At 53.5% G+C, this 18,690-nt stretch overlaps 2 protein-coding genes across 2 annotated transcripts; one reads left to right on the top strand and one right to left on the bottom strand.

Annotated features, from left to right (window-relative positions):
- Positions 1 to 937: 937 nt before the first annotated feature.
- RNF25 (ring finger protein 25) lies at positions 938 to 5,043 on the bottom strand. The gene is made up of 10 exons (XM_065751249.1): positions 5,001 to 5,043; positions 4,847 to 4,921; positions 4,676 to 4,778; positions 4,519 to 4,586; positions 3,800 to 3,869; positions 3,610 to 3,681; positions 3,288 to 3,428; positions 2,865 to 2,954; positions 1,976 to 2,110; positions 938 to 1,844 (listed from the first exon to the last, which is right to left on the bottom strand). The coding sequence occupies exons 1-10, from the start codon at positions 5,036 to 5,038 to the stop codon at positions 1,134 to 1,136; spliced, it is 1,503 nt and encodes a 500-aa protein (XP_065607321.1). The 5' UTR covers positions 5,039 to 5,043; the 3' UTR covers positions 938 to 1,133.
- Positions 5,044 to 5,147: 104 nt separating this feature from the next.
- On the top strand, positions 5,148 to 15,972 carry STK36 (serine/threonine kinase 36). Its single transcript, XM_065751227.1, has 26 exons — positions 5,148 to 5,288; positions 5,825 to 5,965; positions 6,478 to 6,555; positions 6,912 to 7,042; positions 7,289 to 7,538; positions 7,903 to 7,996; positions 8,246 to 8,427; positions 8,618 to 8,817; positions 8,892 to 9,018; positions 9,130 to 9,273; positions 9,526 to 9,705; positions 9,931 to 10,025; positions 10,309 to 10,414; positions 10,828 to 10,969; positions 11,261 to 11,385; positions 12,115 to 12,219; positions 12,418 to 12,516; positions 12,733 to 12,827; positions 12,986 to 13,049; positions 13,238 to 13,348; positions 13,467 to 13,541; positions 13,951 to 14,122; positions 14,364 to 14,511; positions 14,624 to 14,783; positions 14,980 to 15,726; positions 15,814 to 15,972. The coding sequence occupies exons 1-26, from the start codon at positions 5,205 to 5,207 to the stop codon at positions 15,958 to 15,960; spliced, it is 4,002 nt and encodes a 1,333-aa protein (XP_065607299.1). The 5' UTR covers positions 5,148 to 5,204; the 3' UTR covers positions 15,961 to 15,972.
- The last annotated feature ends 2,718 nt before the right edge of the window (positions 15,973 to 18,690 follow it).

The raw sequence follows: 18,690 nt of genomic DNA, 5'->3' as shown, positions 1-18,690 counted from the left end.
CAGAAGGAAGATGATGGTAATCTATATGTGACTAAAAGAGGGGTTTGTTGGGGGACACAAGGCACAAACAAGTGTGAAGAAATAAGTATGTACAGTCCAGGTGAGCCAGGCAAAGCAGGGAGCCAGTATCCTGCTAACCAGGAGACTGCCTCTGCATGTAAGGAATAAGAGGAAAGGGAGTAATAACAAGGATAAACACGTTGCACCTGTCAGCTAAGAACAGGAGTGGGAAGGCAAAGAAAACAAAAGGAACAGGCTCCAGAGAAGACCCAACAAATTAATTTAATAGCAGTGTCCCACTTCAGAAGTTTGGGATCTCCTGTCACATCTCCGCAGCAGGACATGGTTTGAATCTGAAAAAGCAGCAGAAGGAACTGCAAAAAAGAAACTGAAGGACAGGGCAGAAGCTCCAGCTAAATTCAAGTTTCCTGGGGGAGCAGGAGCCAGCACCAGACCTCAGTCACTGGACAGTCCTGACCTGCCAAAGCATTAAACTTTATTTAGCTCTGGCTAGGGCTGGGAGGAGTCATGTAATACAAAGGACTTGCCTGGCCAAGCCCACCAGCTGAGCAGTGGTCTGCACCACAGAAGAAAAAGTCATCTCTAAGGAGCAGGGGCAGCAGCTGAGAAGGCACTCCAAGAACAACTGAGGGACACAGCAAGCTGAGCTGCAGGTTGCTGCCCTGTCACAGCCTCATTGCCTGGGGCCACCATGGCTCTGCAGGGATGCTGAGTTCCACAGAAGGTCTTGCACAGCTTTGACTCTGCTGTAGCACCACACCAAGCTAATTCCACTTGTTTCTGTATGTTTCTTGACTCACAAAAACAGATGATGGATGCATGCTGGTCCCTGGTCAAGCCTTCCTCTACCCCCTGCATCCTTCAGATGCAAGGCTGCCATGACCTGTCAGAAGTCATCTTCTCCAGTGATGTGACAGCCACTCACTCACACCAAGTGGCCACTCCAGGATGCTTCATTCTATGTGAACTATGGAGACCCCACCTGTCCCAAGCTGTGCCAACTGCCTCCCTCTATCCCAAGTTGTACGGTGACTCCTTGCTACTGCTCTACCAGAACCTTTGCCATTGTTGTTATTAGTAGACTCTCCCAGCCCAACCCCTCACCACTTCTGCTAGGAACTGCTCTCTTTCTCCACAAAATGGGCTTCTCGACGTCCACTGGGCCTGAACACCCCTCGGCCTCTTGGTGCTCTGTGGTAGGAGCCACGATCCTGCACCCTAGACCTTTCCCACCTCCCACAATCCCAGGGCCTGTGGTGGCCTTGCCTGCCAGGAACTGCTCTGTGCTCACTGTAGTTGAATGCCAGGTTCTCCTTCTCCTTGCTTTGGGTCTCAGCACCTTGCTCTGGGATCCGCCTTTCCACATTATGGTGTTCCTCTTTCAAGTCCACCGCATCTGCTACTGGTGAGGGGTCTTCAGGGCACAGCTCCTTCCTTTCAGCCAGGGCAGCAGCCTTGCTTCTGCTGTGAGGCTTTGGAAGTTCTTGACTGTGCCTCCCACCAGGTCTCCTCTCTGGTCTCTGACCAAAGCCTCTGGGCACCCTGGAGCCATGGAGCAGATGACAGGCTTCCCCTGCTGCTTCCTGCAAGCTGCTGCAGGACTGCCTGCCCTGACCTCTTGGGCCTGGCCTCTCCCCTCTGTGTCTCTCCCTCTTGCTCTGGGGCTCCTTTTGCACAGCAGGCCTCGCGGGCTGCCCAGGCTCTGCCCTGGCTGGCTCCAGAGCTGAGGCCTGGCAGGGTGCCTGGGGTGCAGCCGCATCACTAGCACTCACCAGCAGCTCAGAGGCAGCAGCTGCCTGGCCTGGATCGACAGCAGCTGGAGGCTGAAAGAAAGAAGCCAACGGTTAAGAAAGGGACAGGGCAGTCCCAAAGCAGATGACAGTGGCTGGCCCTCAAGTCCAGGGACCTCCTTGCTGGTGTGGAGCTCAGTAGCTCTCTGCCCCCAGTTCCATACCGCCTGGAGGCTGATGAAGTAACGGTTCTTCTCGGCTTCAGGGTCAATGATGCCCCCTTTCTCTTGCTGTTTCTTGAAAATTAAGCGCAGTTCTTCTTGGTGCTTCAATGTCTTGGCATCTGGACTGTACGGCTCCTGAGTGGCAGACGGCCAGATGGGTTAAGGGCTCAATCTAGTATGGGTAGTCAGTTAGCAATGCCATGAGTGACTCTCCAAACCCTCATTTGCTCACACAGCACCTCAGCAACCTGTCTGTTTGCAACTTCTGACCCACTGAGCCTACAGATTCACGTGTAGTACCTATACGCAGAGAGGGAACATGCCTCTGCAGACCCACAGTTCCCTGCATTGCCTGCCTTGGGAGCTTCTGCTTTGGAACAAGATGCAGAGCAGCTAAAATCAGGAACTCCAGAACTCACCACATAAGATGGGGTCACTCACCTGAAATTGATAATATCTCAGTGGGTACAGAGACATTATTTAAGGAAAGCTACAGTTATTCACTTAGAGCAGAGAGAACATAGAGGTTCCATGCAGGCACAATGTGCCAGTGGCAGAACTGCCTCTCCCCTAACGTATCTGCTTGCTTTGGAGAATAAGCCAACAACTCTATAACAACACATCACTGCTGCCTCCCCAACAGTATCTTTTGCTTCCCCCTACCCTTACCACGTTTGAAGCTGGGCCCCCTTCCTATGGCAGAAGGGCTGTAATGGTCCCCTCTGAATAGGGCACATGAGATGGAATTTGTACATTTGTGTGTTTTTCTAGAGTAATTGGCAGAGCACATTAATCAGCTCCTGCTGACACTGTTAACGTGTTAAAAGTGTCCCAGTTGAAGATACTCAGAATGTGGGCACAGCTGGGCAGCTGAACCCCCATCTCTTACCAGTGGGTGCTGTGGTGGCGGCGCTGCCTTCAGGGCACAGAGGTCATAAACCAGGGTTTCCCGGCAGACAGGGCACTGCACACCAACTTTCTGCAGGGAGGTGAGAGGTGAAACCCTAGGCAGCAACCCAGCCCACACACTTCCAGGGAATCCCCATGCAGGAATTGAAACAAGGCAGCCTTCTTCAGCTAACCACAAGCACTTTTCTGCTAAAGCAGGGAGGCTCAGGGGATTTCAGTTTGTAATTATGGCTGGAAAGGGCCCCTGGAGCTCACTTGGTCCAATCTCCACTGATTCTCTCAGCATTGGCACAGTGCTAACCATGCTGCACACGGCTGCTGAGTCAGGCTGGCCTTTGCTCCATATCCCACAGGGTGTGACAGAAAACACGTGAGGGCCTGTGCCCAATATAAGGCCTAATACCTGTTTGGGGGAAGGTGCCAGGTGCTGTTCTCTCTCCTCCTGCTGCATGAGAATCTCCTCCTCCATGTGCTGGGCATAGCGGGCCAGGCAGTGGGAGTGGAAGTAGTGGTAGCACTGGGTCTTTGTGAAGGCCTCCCTCTCCTACGCGGGAGAAAGGGCATTAAAAGGGTGTTCCCGGCACCTAGTGGAGGTAGGTTTTCGCTCTCATGTCAGCAGGAATGTTATTCGTGGCAGAAACACAGTTTCTTCCACTGGGCTTTATCTCTACCTTCTTCTGACTCACTTCTCAGCCAGCTTGAAGGGCTGGAACACACGTTCTTACCTGGAATCCATAGAGGCAGATCACACACTGGCCGTGAGGAATGTTGTTATCAGTGAGAATCTCCTTCCCCTTCTGTCAAAGCAAAAAAGCAAGCATTTTTCTCACCAACCTCCACAAGGACCCAGGCTCAGGGCTAGGAGTCAAAGAACAGCATGCATGACTGGCTGCTTCCCTTCCCTCCAGCTCTCACCTCAATCAGCTCATATAGCACCTCTGTCCCCAGCCTAGCTTCAGCAACGTTTCTGAGGGTCTGCAAAATCCTACAGCAAAGCAGAACGAATACTTAACACGAACTTTGGAACACCTTTACACTCTTCCACATGCTCATCACACCACTACGATAACAGGAGAAATAAAAAGAACATCATCCACCAGCCTTTGCCTACACTGTGTGATGGGAACAAATACAAGCACGCATTCCTGCGCCGTCCCTTGCTCCTCATGAACACGTGTGCAGGAAGCCACTGTCCTCAAAGGAACTGGAAAAGTGAGCCTGCAAATTGCCTCAGCTTGAGCTCACCCAGTACTCTTAAGGTTTAGCAAAGGTTCTGCTGATGTGGTGGAAGCAACTTTAACACGGTGTTGCTGCCTGGTATCAGGATCTCCATGCACACTGCTGCACCAAGGACAGGAGCACACAGGCAGCAGTAAACTGTCTGAGCACTGAAATTCAGTTTGGTCCCATCTCTGAAGGCCTGAGAGATTTCAATTACACTTCAGGTGGACTACATGGAACAAACTGTTCCTCAGTGTCAAACTCAGCATCAGGGGCTGACATACGATCGAACTCAAGGTGATTTGAGAGCTGTATGCACGTGTTAAGATGACAAGGCGCCCTGCAGGCATTGAAGGAAGGCTCTACAGCACTGTTAACACCACCACTCCCCTCTCCTCCCTCTCAGCACTCACTTCTGGATTTGCTCATCTGACAGCCCTCGTGGGTTGCTGATGGAGATGTCTGGAGCCTCGTTGGGATACTAGAAAATAAAATAAACCAACAAAACCCAAAACACACCGAGGAAAGCAGAGATGGGGACCGCGAGGCCCAGCTGTGATGGGAGCCTACCTGGGGAGGCACGACAAGCACCAGCGTACAGCGCACGAACTGGGAGTCCTGGTCCTGCGCCGTGGCGGGGTGCAGGGTGATGCTGACCTCCCAGGGCTCGGACCTGCGGGCGGGCAGGGGTAAGGCGCGGCCGGGCCGCGGGGCCCGGGGGCTGCAGGGCCTGCTACGTACCTCGCGCGGCCCCGCACCACTCGCAGCTCCTCCAGGTAGATGGACTCCAGCACCTCCACCTCGGCCGGCAGTGCCCTGGGAAGCATCGAGCGGTCAGGCAGCACCGGGAAAGGGAAGGGCAGGGCAAGGCGGGGAAGGGAAGGGGTGCCGTTACCAGTCCGCCACCTCCACCTCCTCGCCGGCCGCCGCCATCTTTCTGCCCGACCCGGAAACGGAAGTGAGAGGGCAGCAGCCGTTACTAGGCGACGCGGAGGCGCGACATACTCTATCTCGGGCTTGGTTTTACTGCGGTTCCCCTCCGGCCTTAAATCGTCGGTCCGTCTTCTGGGGAGCCTCGGCCCGGCCTCGGAGCCTTGCCATGGAGAGGTACCACGTGCTAGAGGTGATCGGGGAAGGCTCCTTCGGACGAGTGTACAAGGGGCGGCGGAGGTGCAGTGCCCAGGTGAGGAGTGACGTCTGTAAAGAGCCTGGCTCCATCTTGTTAGAAACCTCCTGCCAGTCACAGGGTTGCTGTTTGGCTTTTCTCCAGGTTAATGAGTCTCAGGCCCCCCAGTTTCAGCTTGTATGCCGTGTGCGTCAGCCCCTTTGCCATCCTGGTGGGCTCAGCTAAGACAGCTCCTGTTTGTCAGTGCTTTTCTGAGCCAAAAGCTGGTCAGTGTGGTCTAACAAGTGCCAAGTAAGGGGCAAGAGTCACTTCCTTCAGGCAGCTGCCTGCAGTCCTGCTAATACAGCTCAGGTGGCTGCTAGTACTCCTTGATGCCAGGACATGCTTCAGGCTCTTGCTTCATACCAGGATTGGTGAACAGGGGCCCAGAGGGAGCCCCACCTTCAAGGGGTCATATGAACAAATATCTTATTCTATATGCTCACCTGGGAAACACTGAGTCCCACTTGGGTTAAGTTAAAGTTGGGTTAAATGCAGCCTGTGCCAGGGTGGTTAGAACCCTGCTGTGATCCCAGCTTTGCCTGCTTTGGAAGGTGGTGGCTCTGAAATTCATACCCAAGGTGGGGCGGTCTGAGAAGGAGCTGAAGAACCTGCAACGGGAAATTGAGATTATGAGAGGCCTCTGTCACCCTAATATCATCCAGATGCTCGACAGCTTTGAGACTGACAAAGAGGTAAAGGGGCCTTCTTGGGGTAGATGCTTTTGCTTGGTTGGGCAGGGGGTATGGGCTGTCACCTGCTATCTGCCTCCGGAGATGCCACTGACAGCCTTTCAGGGCTTCAGCAGCATTTCTAGCCAGCCAGGTTTGTTCAGTGCCCAGCTGTATCTCCACTCTTGTTGAGTGCTGCATACCCACCACCAGCCTGTTTTGCTCCCTCAGTTGGCCAAATTGGGGTCTCCTGCTATCTGGATGTGAAGAGACCTTATGTGGGAGTTGTCTCAGGACTGGGACCCAGCCTACTGATTGGTCAATATTTATCAGAGCCTTCCAGTAATCGGGCAGTAGATCCCAAATATGCTCAAGGGACTGATTCTACCCACTGGGCTCCAAAATACTATCATATGCTTGTCTTGTTCCTTTACACTTCCCTGACTTCTGCTGTCCCTGATAAGTAGAGCTACAGAGGTGCAGTAGGGATGTGTCTGGGTGTGTGCCTAATGCCTCCACACTGCTCCTTCCTCCAGGTGGTGGTGGTGACTGACTACGCAGAGGGGGAGCTATTTCAGATCCTGGAGGATGATGGGAGCTTGCCAGAGGACCAGGTGACTGGCCACACAAGCTTTGCTGCAGGATGTTGGGAACAGGACTTCTCAGCAGGCAGAGGGCTCTGCTATGGGCCCGGAGACATCAGGGTGGTAAAAGTGTCTCCGAGGCTTTGGCTGGCAGAGTTTCTGAAGGGATGAAAGGGCAGCCAGATTGCAGGCAGTAGATCACAGTAGTACCAATGACCTCCACCTCCCTGTTCCTTCTACAAGAGTCACAACATGTGGCTGCTGCCTCAGCTTTAGTCTCACTTCTTGGAGAGGAGCTGTTGGCCCAAGGCTGGGGCTGGTCCATGCCCCAAACAGGGAAAGGGCAAGAGTGGGGTACTGGAATGAAGCTCCTGTGTCTCTGGCAGGTCCAGACCATAGCTGCCCAGCTGGTGTCTGCTCTCTATTACCTGCATTCCCACCGCATCTTGCACCGTGACATGAAACCACAGAACATCCTGCTGGGCAAAGATGGCGTCATCAAACTCTGTGACTTTGGGTGCGTGCTGGTGGCCAGCTAAGGAGGACATGTAGGCTTGGGGCATCTAAGGAGTGTTCTGGAGCTGCAGAAGAGAAGGGGAGGCGTGGAAGGAGACTTAAATTCTGTACATGTTCAATGATTAGCTGGGGTGGGGAATTTGGGGTTCCAGGGGGGATAGGATGTTGATACACTCCTAGGGGTCTCCTTAGGAGCTGCAGTGACTGCTTCAGCCTGAAGTTGCCACTTGTGTTTTGCTCTGAGCAGGTTTGCACGTGCTATGAGCATCCACACTATGGTGCTGACTTCCATCAAGGGCACTCCGCTGTACATGTCCCCTGAGTTGGTGGAGGAGCAGCCGTATGACCACACAGCAGACCTGTGGTCTGTAGGCTGTATCCTGTACGAGCTGTTTGTGGGCACACCTCCCTTCTACACCAGCAGCATCTTCCAGCTTGTCAACCTCATTGTCAAGGACTCTGTCAAATGGCCCAAGGCCATAAGCCCGGTCTTCAAGGTAAGGAATAAAGCTCTGTCTGTGGTGTAAGACCCATTGATGCAATAGCTGTTTTGGCTTTATGTGCTGTTCTAAGTCGTCGTGCTTAGGTTTTCTCTCCCCTGGTAGGGTTTTCAGAACACAGTGAAGGGATGAGATCTTGGCTTCCCTGGTGGGAAGCCCTTATTACTACTACCCTTGGGAAGCTGAGGCAGACAACAAAGGAATGATTTACTGGGCTGGGAAGTGTCTTCCCATTGCCTGTTCTCAGGACCAGACAGAGAACCCAGGAGTCTTGAGTGCCCTTTCTGAGGGAGACTAGTGGGAGCACTGAATTCATTTTTGCATGTGTGGTGTGTGACCCTGGCACTGTGCTGCCCTGTAGAGCTTCCTGCAGGGGCTGCTAATGAAAGACCCCCGCCAGCGCCTGACCTGGCCAGAGCTGCTCTCCCACCCCTTTGTTGCTGGACGGGTTACTGGTGAGTACCAAATCTTTTTCCATTGTGGGTCAAGACAATTTCTTCTTCTTACTGCCTGGAGACTGGGAACACCACCCTATCATTCTTTTTTTTTACTACTCTGGTCTTTGCCTCCTTCCTTTCAGCTTCTGTCAACCACCAGCCCCTAGCTCCTACCCCTGGGGTTGCTCTGGGTCCCCCAGGATTTCCCCAGGATTGCATGTGTCCCAGAAAAGAGCTGCTGCTGAAATTCTACCCTCTCCTTCCCAGTGATAGATGACACAGAAGAGCATGGGATCTCAAACCCCTTCACCACCAAGCTGTCCCCAGAGCTACAGGCTCTAAAGGAGCAGCAAGTCCATTCCCTGGCCCCTAGGAGTGGGCAGTCCAGGATCCTGAGAAAAGCTCGGCAGAAGATGGCTGAGGAGGCACAGAAAAAGGTGGATAAAAGTGTGAAATTCTCTGGACTGCCTCCCATAGTTATGTCAAAGGAGTGGCTCTTAAATGGGACCTAGGGAAAAGATGGAAGGAGGGCCAGGCTGGGGTACTGGCCACATACAAGGCAGGATCGTGGGTTCATTGGTGTGGTAGGGCTCATCTCACTTGAGTCTGCCCTGATCAAACTGTTCTGCTATCTCCCAGGGGCAGCTGAAGGCAAACACTACATCTGTGAAGGACTCTGGCAAAGGACACAGCAGACATAAACCCAGAGCAGCTTTTGGAATGACAGCCCTTGAGGAGGGGGAGTTACCACCAGCCCTCAAAGAGAAGGACTCAGGTGTCCTGCAAGTAAAGAGCAGTATGGCAGAGTGGCAAGTGGAGGAGCGTCCACCCAGCCCACGGTGAGAGAAGACTGGGACTGGGAAAAAGAGAGAATAGTGGGGTAGCTCATTAACTGGGCTGTTTCCTTGGCCAGGGAGCACAGCATCACACAAGATTACGAGCGGGAATTTCCCCAGCCAGAATCACCTCTGAAGCTTGGTGTTGGCAGGGCAGAGCTCCAAGGCAAGCAAAGCATGGAGGCTGTGGACCTGGAGAGCAAGGTAAGATGGTGTCCTACAATAAGGTCATCACGGCCCAGTCCCTAGGGCCTGGTACACAGACTCTGGGGCAGGCAAGCTCTGTGACACTAGCTCTTTCTCCTTCATGGTCAGGAGCTGGAGAGTGATGAGGAGTGGCAACACCTGATTGAGGCCACAGAGCCCTTGGCCATGCAGCTGAGCATGCCTCTGAGCCTCCTGAAGGACCCAACCTTTCAACACCGCATCCAAGCCCGGCTTGCAGAATCTGCTCAGCAAGTGAGTGATGGCCCAGCCAACTGAGACTGGGGACATGAATGCTGCCTTCTTCCCTGGGATCGGGATGGGAGCATTGGGAGATCCCCTGCTTCAGCTAGCACAGAGTCCTTCAGCTTCCCCAGGAATCAGCTGCCTTACATACTATTGCTCAACTGTTGTACCTTGCCTCAGAGGTTGGGTGGTAGCCACATGGCTGATGGAGAGGCCATAAGTGCTGCTGATCTTGAGTCTTTCTGACTTATTCCTGCCCAGGTGTTGGAAGGGATGCTTGAGGGAGCCTCCCATCTCCGCCCCCTGCTTCGTGTTGTGAGAAATCTCCTAGCTACCCGCTGTGACTCTGAACTGCTGAACCACTTTTGCCAAGAGCTGAATGTGCCACTGTTCCTGCTGCATCTGGCCAAGCAGATGCTGGAGAGTGGCAGCACCAAGCAGGTGGGTGTAGGACCCTAGGCTGACTGGGGCTTCCTCAGTCTTGCAGTGTGTCTGTGCTGTCACAGGTCTGTGTCTTGCTGGAGGTGGTTCACAAGACCAGTGTCTCTTCCAGGCCCTGTTTAGAAGGGGGAAGATCTTGGCAAGAAGGATCCTGCTGCAGTGGTGTCAGGTTGGCGAGCATAATATTAAGAATTGCCACTTCATATTTCTTTCTGCTTTCTGCAGCAGCCCTGGTGTATCACAGTGCTGACAGACCTCATCACGGTGACCACAGCTTATTTCAGCAGTGAATGCAGCCTGGAGGAGAGTAGGCAGGACAGGTAGGGGAAACGTAGTGCACTCTGAGGTCTCTTGTGGCCACAGTAGAGACAGTAAAGTAGGCAGGAAGGAGAAACTGTCATGTGGGGAAGCATCATGGGCTAATGACACTGTACTTACAGATAAGTACTTTCCATGGGGCTAATACAGGGGAAGGCACAGCTGATGAGTCCAATTGTGCTGCTTGCCCTTTGCAGCCAGGGCTGTAAGGACCTGACCAGATCCCGTTTGCATATCCAGTGACCAGATTTATCTGTTCCCTTTTGCACTTGTTGCCTTCCCAAGCCTGCAGACCCTCCAGGAGAGTGCCAACCAATTCCTAGCCCTGCTGCTGGATCTGCTCACATTGCCAGCTGATAGTGAGATGAGACTGTGCCAGCAAAGCCTCCTGGTAAGGATGTCCCTATCTCCCTGTTCTCCCACTGTGTTCTCCCCTCATAGAAACTGTGGGCTTGGGTGCGTGTGTTAGTGGGGAGAGCAGCCTGCTCTAAGCTATGTGGTCGGATGCATTCTTGTTTTGTTTTTTTTTTTTTGGGGGGGGGTGGGATCACATGCAGAAAGGGCCTCTCTGAGAGATACTTTCCTTGGCTATGCCTCCATGTGTCCCCCTCTCTCAGCCAGCACGTGGCTCCTATGCAATAACAGTGGGACTTGTGTGGTTGGAAGGAGACACTGGTCCCTGGAGCTCTAGCACAAATGTTCTTCTCCCATCTCTGCTGTCCCCTCCTAGTTTTCTCCATGATTGCTTGTCTCTCCTCTCCTGTTTTCCGTCTGCAGTAATGGCAACCTCTGTATTTCCCCCAGTGCTTTACCGTGCTCTGTGAGAGCCTGGATGCAATATGCCCCTCTGTCTCTGCCCCCATCTATACCAGCCTACGAGAGGACCATCAGCCCCTGCTGGACAGGCTTCTTCAGGGATCAATCACTAAGCAGCCTGTTCTGCAAGGTAGCACTGATTGCAGCTTACCACTTCCTCAACAGCACTTCCCAGCAGGTTTTCTTTCTCCTTCAAGCTCTTGAGCTCCCGCAGAGCACTGACTGCTGTTGCCAGAAGAAGGTGGCAGAGGTTATCTGCCCAAATTCCTCAAACACCTGCCACCTGGGGCTCTCTTGCTCTCTCCCTCAATCTCAGATCTCACCCTTCTCATTACCCAGACATCTTTTGGCCTCCAGTTCCTGCTGTCCCTTAGCACCTCTCACTCTTAAGGCCTGTCTCCTGAGCTCTGTCCCTTTGCAGGTGCAGCAATGGAGGCCAAGTTGTCTTATGACCAGAGCTGTGTGGCAGACCTTTTTATGGCTGCACTGGTGGCTGCCTGCAGCATCCCCCTGGCATGGAACAGCTGTCGGAAAGCCAAGCAGCAGGTCAGGCCACTTCTCTTTGTAGGGCAAAGATACATGATCGCCATGCATCTTTGTATGGAGAGCCTTTTGCAGGAAGCTCTTTGCAGGAAAATCTCATTTTTATCAGTAGAGCATAGCACTGAGGTCCTCTGAGTTTGCCGGCTGAGGGGCTGAAATTTGTAGGCCACTCCTCCTAATCTAAGACCTGAGCTTCAGGAGACTAAGGACTAGGGTTAGGAACATGGGGGAGGGGGAACTGTGGGTTCAGTTCTTAATGGTTCCCATCTGCCTTGAATTAGCTGTTAAGTATCTGAGTCTAAGGACTCGTGGGTCGGTGAAAAGACTCTCACTTAGGGCCTGACATAGGGAAGGGCTAAATAAAAGAGCAGGCAACGAAGAAAAATATGAAGGATTATTGTAAGCTTGTGATGTGAACTGTAGAAAATCTGAAAATAAATGAAATTAATTAAATTAAATAAGAGGGAAAACAAGAACGCAGATTTATGTTTGATATTTAAGTTCAACTCTTTAAGTCAACATGGCAAGAAGCAGAGCAGGAATCTTACCTTGCTCGTGTCAGCCCAGGGACATCAAAGCAGTGCTGGGTCATGGCAGATGAGCATGCCTGTGTGAAAGCAGGCATTGCTGTGTAGGAAGCAATGCCTTCTGTTAATTTGTTGCTCGTATGGAACTTCTTAGTCTGTGCAATGCTTCAGGTGTGTAAAGTGCATAACAAGCTGATTTCTACAGGTTGCTCAGGAGGTAGCTGGAAAGCTTATGGATGGAAAGAGCCAGCAGCTTGGGAAGCTGCTGAGGAGGCTGAAGGACCCAAATTGCTCCTTGAATGTTCTCAAGGTAATGACCTCATCCATTTATCTGGCTGTTCCCAGAGTTGTCTGGTCCATTGGCCTGGGATTAGGAGCCTGGGGAAGTGGAAGCTGTATGTTCAGCCCTTAATAACTCTGGTCTCCTGGAGTAACTGAGCCCACAGTATTTGGGCCATTGTGTCCCTGTCACCTGGGCAGCTGTACAGCTTTCCACTCTGTCTTTCAGATCCTCTATGCTGGCTGCTATGCCAGCCCAAGTCTGTGCCAGCACCTGGGGAAGAGCCAACAAGTATGGGATTTGCTCATGCAGCTCTCAAAGGGCAAGGTAGGATTTAACTGTGGCCCCTGTGATTGGTTGGGAAAGCAAGCAAACGTGACCCATTTCTTTGGGCACTGTTTAGATCAGCCTAGGGGATGTGGGAAGAGTGTGATGAAGCTCAGTCTGTAGAGTGCAGTTGTCATCTTCCTTCCAGGTCTCAAAAACATCCCTTCCTCCCCTCCCAGTCTTGCTGTTCCCTTGTGACTCCTGCTCCTTTGGCAGGTCCCCATGGAGGAGGTGGCTCAGAGGATGGCCTGTGAGGCCTCTCTATACCTGCTGGCCCTGCTTACCCTGCAGCCCCAGGCCTCTCCTTCCAGGTAAGCACCAGCTTTTCACTTGTCCTACTGCAAAGTGGCTTCTTCCTATCCCTGGGACTATTTGAATGCTGCTACTCAGTTGGATGTAAAGGCCTGGAACACAGTACAGTGAGGAGGGCTTAGTTGCCAGTATCTTTCCTCTGGTTCCTTTGTTTCAGGCTTGAGGAGGTAGTTACCCTAGCCCTGGATCTCCTCACTCAATCCCCTGTCACCTCCATTGTGGTAAGTCTGTCCATCCTGCCAGAGATACCATGAGGAATCCTGCAGAACCCCACATCCTACTTGGGTCTCACTGTTGCTTACTTGGGTTGAGATGGGGTGGGTGCAGCTGATCTGTTCTTGGCCTGGTCTAATAGATTAAGTGTGGATAGGCAAGTCCAAAAAGTGCTGAGTTCTGTCTGCTTCCACAGGGTGCTGCAGCATTCCTCCTGACACAGCTTGATCAGCAAGGGGTACCTGTGGCACTTAAGGGAAAAGAAATCTTACCAGCAGTGACAAATTCACTGATGGAGCTTGTTGAGGTATGGAATAGGGCCAGAGGAGCAGGGGGGCCTTGCTGTCACCCCAGTACAAAGGTTTGCAGGTGAAGATGGGGTCTGCCCTCAAAGCAGATCCAGCCTGTCCCACATTCTCTTACAGCTACATTTCTCCCTGCCTATGGGTGCTGGTCTCTATGATGGGCTAATTTTCCTCCTGTTGAAGCTGCTTGCACAGGTACCAGCATGTCCTTCACCTTTTACCTGGACTGGGTGTGGGGATGCAGAAGCCAGAGTGTGGTTTAGTGATGAAGGATGGGAAAAAAACAGGAAACTGCAGAATTTTGGCTGAGCTATGCAACCCCATGAAAGTCTCCTAGGATTGTTTGTGGAGCTCAGGAGGGTTGGTGGAAGGCTGGTGGGCAGAGAGAAGTGATTCATGAATGTATCAGAGTGGGAGAGAGCAGAAATTGCCTGATACTGACACCATCAGCTGGGGCAGGAGGGCTGAAGGCTGCTTGGTTCCCTCTTCATTCTGTGGGCTGTCCAGCCCTGGCCTTCCTGGGACCATGGGGCTGGTAGGGTCGTGAACCAGAAGTGTGAAGAACAGCCTGGCAGCTTCTTAATGCTCTTGTCTCTGTATGTAGGAGGATGTGGCTGTGGAGCAGAGCTTTGCTGCCTCAGAGCTGTGGAGCACAATGTGGCATTGTGTTCCTGCTGTGCTTTGCATGGGCAGCGGTGGGGCAGCACTGGAGGGAGACAGCCCAGGAGCAGGGTCCCCTGTGGCAGAGCCAGATTGGAGTCTTCTCTCCCCTCGAGGTAGGAGCTGTGTGTGAACAGGGCATCATCTCTCCTGGACACTACTCCACATCCTGCCCTTAGGCTTGCTCACATCTCTGTCCCTATCAGCATCTGATCTCTACGGCCAGAGGGTTCAGTTGTTGAGAATTGTTGACTTTCTTCAGGGTGTGAGGGTTCTATGCAGCACAGGCAGACAGAAGAGAGGACGTTTTTCAGTCTTCCCTAACTTTGCCTCTCTGCTATGCTGTTTCTCCTGCAGGCACACTGCTCTTCCTAAGCCTGGCCCTCTTTGTCTGCACTCGTGAGTCCTACCGGTGCCTGCTTCAGCTTACCCAGTCCCATGGTGCCCTCATGTTAATGCTGAAGACACTGCTGTCCCCTCGCTTCTTGGCGTGCCTGGCACAGACGTGAGTTGGGAAGGCTGAAGTGGGCAGTGTTCAACAGCTGATGTTTTTTTTCTTTTTTCTTTTCCTCCTTTCATCATCTCTGTATTAAACTCAGTTTGTCTAATAAATTCAGGCAAGCCAGGGAGGATGGAGAGGCTGAGCTTGTCCCAGCTATAGTGATCCAGGCCTGCCAGCTCCTCTGTTTTCCTTTTGCCCTGGATGTGGATGAAGACACCATAGCATTGGTCATCGAGGCAGTGAGAGACTCCCGGATCCCTTCCCAGCTACTGCAGGTACCCTTCTACCCCCACATTTCCCTTCTTCATATTCTGGAGACAACTCCCCACACTGCAGCCCCTGCTGCATGGCACCATCTCACACCCTGCTGGCACTGCTGTTTGTGCCCACACTGAGACAACACTTGAGTGCCATGCAGCCCTCAGGGCAAGGTCAATGCACTCAGCACTACTGTGTCTCCTTTCTCCTTAGGTCTGCTGTCACCATTTGCCTTTCTCAGACACCGAGCTCCCCATGAGCCTCTTATGCCGGCTCGTTGTGTCCGACGTGCAGGTCACAGACCAAGTAGCAAGGGAGGCTGCCGCCTCAGAGCACATCATTGCCTACTTGAGTACTGTGTTGTTTTCAGGCAGCCTCATACTCACAGCTGACCTCCTGTCTCTCCTGACTCACGTGGCTCGGACCTGTCCAGAGCACCTGCCCTTTCTCCAGAGGATTTTAGGGGGTTCAGATATGTCGTGCCAGATACTGACCCACCTGCTCAGCCACCAGGAGCACCCCATACGGGCCAAAACCTGCCATCTGCTGGGCAACCTGCTCCGACACAGCCGTGGCTTTCCCCAGGTGCTGCAGAGCCAGCCTGGCTTACTGGAGAGCCTGCTGGTGTGCCTGGCTGATGAGGATGAGACGGTGCGCAAGGCGGCCAGCTTTGCAGTGGGTAATGCTGCTTATCACGTGTCCTCCCCAGCTGGTACTCTGGGCAGGGCTGTGCCCAGGCTGACACAGCTGCTGAGTGACCGACAGGCCAAGACACGCTGCAATGCAGCCTCAGCCCTGGGCAACTTGGGCCGATGCTCAGCGGAGCTTGGGGAGTTGCTGATCAAGAGTGGGGTTCCCCGCATCCTCCTGGAGGTGGCCTGCCGGGACCCCCAGGCCAGTGTGCGGGAGGGAGCACTCGTGGCTCTGCGTGCTGTCAGCCAGCACCCTGGGATACAGCAGGTATCAGCCCTCACTCGTGTGGGACAGCTGCTGGCGTTGTGGGGACAGCGCGGGGCTGACTGCTCATGGCTGTGCCTCTGTCTGCAGGTGTTGCTGTCCCTCAGGGCTGGTGACCAGCTGGCTGCGCTGGCCAGCAGTGACTCCTGGCTCACGGCCAGGGGCAGCCCTCGGCCTTCATCTGCACACCACTGTCTGAAGCTCATCCGCCTCCTCACAAGCCTGCAGAGCACATGAGGGAGATCAGCGGGTCCCTGCAAGCTACGTGTGCCTGGAGCTGTTGAGAGGGGCTGAAGCCGGCAGTCTTGCAGCTTCCCACGTGGAGCCTTTTTTGGAGCGTGTGCCTGCGATCTAGAGGAACTGTGTCTTTTGTCAGGAGCTTATCAGCCGCAGCGCTGCGCCGTGCCTGCGCCCTGCCGCCGTCCGTTCTCCGACCCGGCCGCCAGGGGGCGCTGCGGGCGCGGTGTGCGCCGGGAACTGTAGTCCTGCCCCCCGCCCGCGGGGCTGCTGGGAGGCGCGGTCACGTGGCGGCGCGGCGCCGGCCCGGATCCCCATGGTAACGGCGGGCCGTCCGCGGGCGGTGCGGGACGGGGCGCGGAGGGCGGTGAGTACGGGCGGAACCCCCCCCACCCACCTTGAGGGCCGCGCCCAGTTTCCCGGCGAGGAGCGGGCCCCTGCGGGATCCTGCCCGATCCCCTTAAGCAGCGGGACTGCCGCTTTAAGGCGTCCCCCTGGGAAAGGCCTCCGCTGGGGCCGCGCCCTGCTGCTCGGGGCCCTGAGGCGCGGCCTCCTCGGCACGTGGTGCTGCGCTGCCGCGTGTCCCGGCCTGGCACGTGTCGTGCTCCGCACCTCCGCCCCTCCGGGGTTGTTTGGGGGCTGCTTCCCGACTTGAACCTCTGCCTCTCCCCGTGCTTTCAAGGCAGGCAGGCGGCCCCGAGGTGCGGCGTGAGCTGGTTGCGGGGTGTGTTTCTTTCATCGCGTTTCAGCTGGGAAGGCTCTTCACTGTATATCGCGGTTTTTCTTTTCCTTATATTTTTTTCCAGGTGTATTCTTTTTTTTTTCTGAAATATACCAAGAGGCTGGACAGACAATTAGTGTGCTTTGAACTAACTGGCACTTCTTATTTCCTCGTTCGCTGTTACTTTATGCTTGTATTACTCACCATGCATACATTGTTTCTGTGCCCGAAGACTGAGTGTGGCCAGGCAGTCTGGAAGCAGAGCGAGCTGTGCTGCTGGCTGAGCTCTCTCCTGCTGTTCCTTCCACTGTGAAGCTGTATGGACAGTGCTGTCCCTTTGGTGTGCTCTGCTGGGGTCTGCCAGAGGGTGCTTTGAGCCCTCTTCATTGAAACTGTAGAGACTGTAATGTGGCAAGTTTAAACTTCTTATTTTTAACCCAGACTCATTTTTTTTTTACTCAGCTCCATACTATAAGCTAGAGGATGAGGGGTATGGTTCAGGGCAGGGATTTCACAGCTTCACTGGTAAGAAAGTACAGAGCTCTCTGCTTTGCAGTCACTGACTCCCATTGCTGGCCTGGGGACTGTGGGCAGGGAATCTCTATCCTATGGATACCAGTGGAGACTGCTAGGAAAGCTCAGGGAACTGCCCTTACTGCTGGTGGGGCAGAGAGGCAGCCTTGGGGTTTGCCACCAGTTTTCCTTCATGGTCAGGACCTTTTGTCCTCTGTCATTGCTGCTGCTCTGCGCTCACAGAACAGTCAGCCCACCACTTTCAATAGCATTCAGAAAAGCACGGAGTCAGCTTTCTTTTATTTCAGCTTTCCCTCTGTGACGAAGCCACAGCTTTTCTGCTTAATCATGCTGGAGTCCCTCACCTCATCTAGCACCACGTGCTGACGTCCTGAAAGCAGTGAGAAATGTGCAAAGTCCCCTGTGACTCAGGCAGCTGAGCCCTCGTCACCCAGCACAGCATGGAGGCACCAACCTGCGCAGGGAGCAGCTCCTGTTTGTGTCCTGGGGTGAGGCCCTGGCTGGGTCCCAGCTCTTGTTCTGGTGCCTGCTGCCTCTGTGGGCTGCCTGCCTTGCTGTTGGAGAGCTTGCGAGCCCCCTGCCTTGTGGGGCTGTGTGGTTAAAGGATCACTTTGGGGGAACGGTGTGCTTTTCATGGTTTCTCTGTTAGCTGTGGAATTGAAAGCCGTGGCTGTCCAATGGAAGTGAGCAGCCCCAGCATCTGAGCAATCCCTGGACGCAGGTGGAGTTGGCTGACACATCCAAACCACATCTGGTTTCTCCCTGGTGCCTCTCCTTGACCTGAGTGGCCAAATTCGAACTTGGTATCCTGCTGTCTGCGCTGAGTAGGTGAGGAATTGCTCATTGTCCTTGCCTTTGGTTTTGCACGCAGAAGAGGACAGCTGTCCTGTTGGCATCCCTGGGGCTGCTGAGCTGTCTCGTTGCCCTTGCTGGCAGCATCCCATCGTCTTCTCCTGGAGCTCACAGGTGTGGCCTTGTGTGTTTGTGTATGGTGTTGTGTGTGACCCCATGCTGAGTTTGGGGCTGCTTGTTTCCTGGTGCTCACCTAAATTAGGGTGGATTCTGTGCTGCTGGAACATGAGTTTGCATCTTGTTACTGGACATACCAGCAGCTCAGGCACGCACACTAAATCACTGTGCTTGATTTTTATTGAAAGCTTTAATTTTTTTTAAGCTGAATAGGTTCTTATGAAATGGGTATTGACTGTAAATCCTGTTTGTGTTGCATTGTTGTTAACTTTCTTGTTCAGGCGTCAATGGAATGCTGTAGAGATTCAAGTGAGGGATGTGGTGTGACCTCAGATCTCCTTTAGAAAAAGATTTTATCCTTTCTGATTGTAAAGAGCAGGCTGAAAGTGTGCCCTGTGATGGCACAGAAAATAACAGCAGATCCTCACACATCTGACTTTGTTTCCTTTCCACTTCTGTGACTTTTGCATGTGTGAGGCTGACAGCACGTTATCAGGTCAGCTCGC

The sequence above is a fragment of the Cyrtonyx montezumae genome, unplaced genomic scaffold, assembly GCF_038088225.1.
Source record: "Cyrtonyx montezumae isolate F1298 unplaced genomic scaffold, pur_monq_1.0 scaffold_7, whole genome shotgun sequence".
Taxonomy (NCBI): Eukaryota; Metazoa; Chordata; class Aves; order Galliformes; family Odontophoridae; genus Cyrtonyx; species Cyrtonyx montezumae.
Note: the sequence above shows the minus strand (reverse complement) of the source record. Positions and strands in the feature narration are given on the sequence as shown.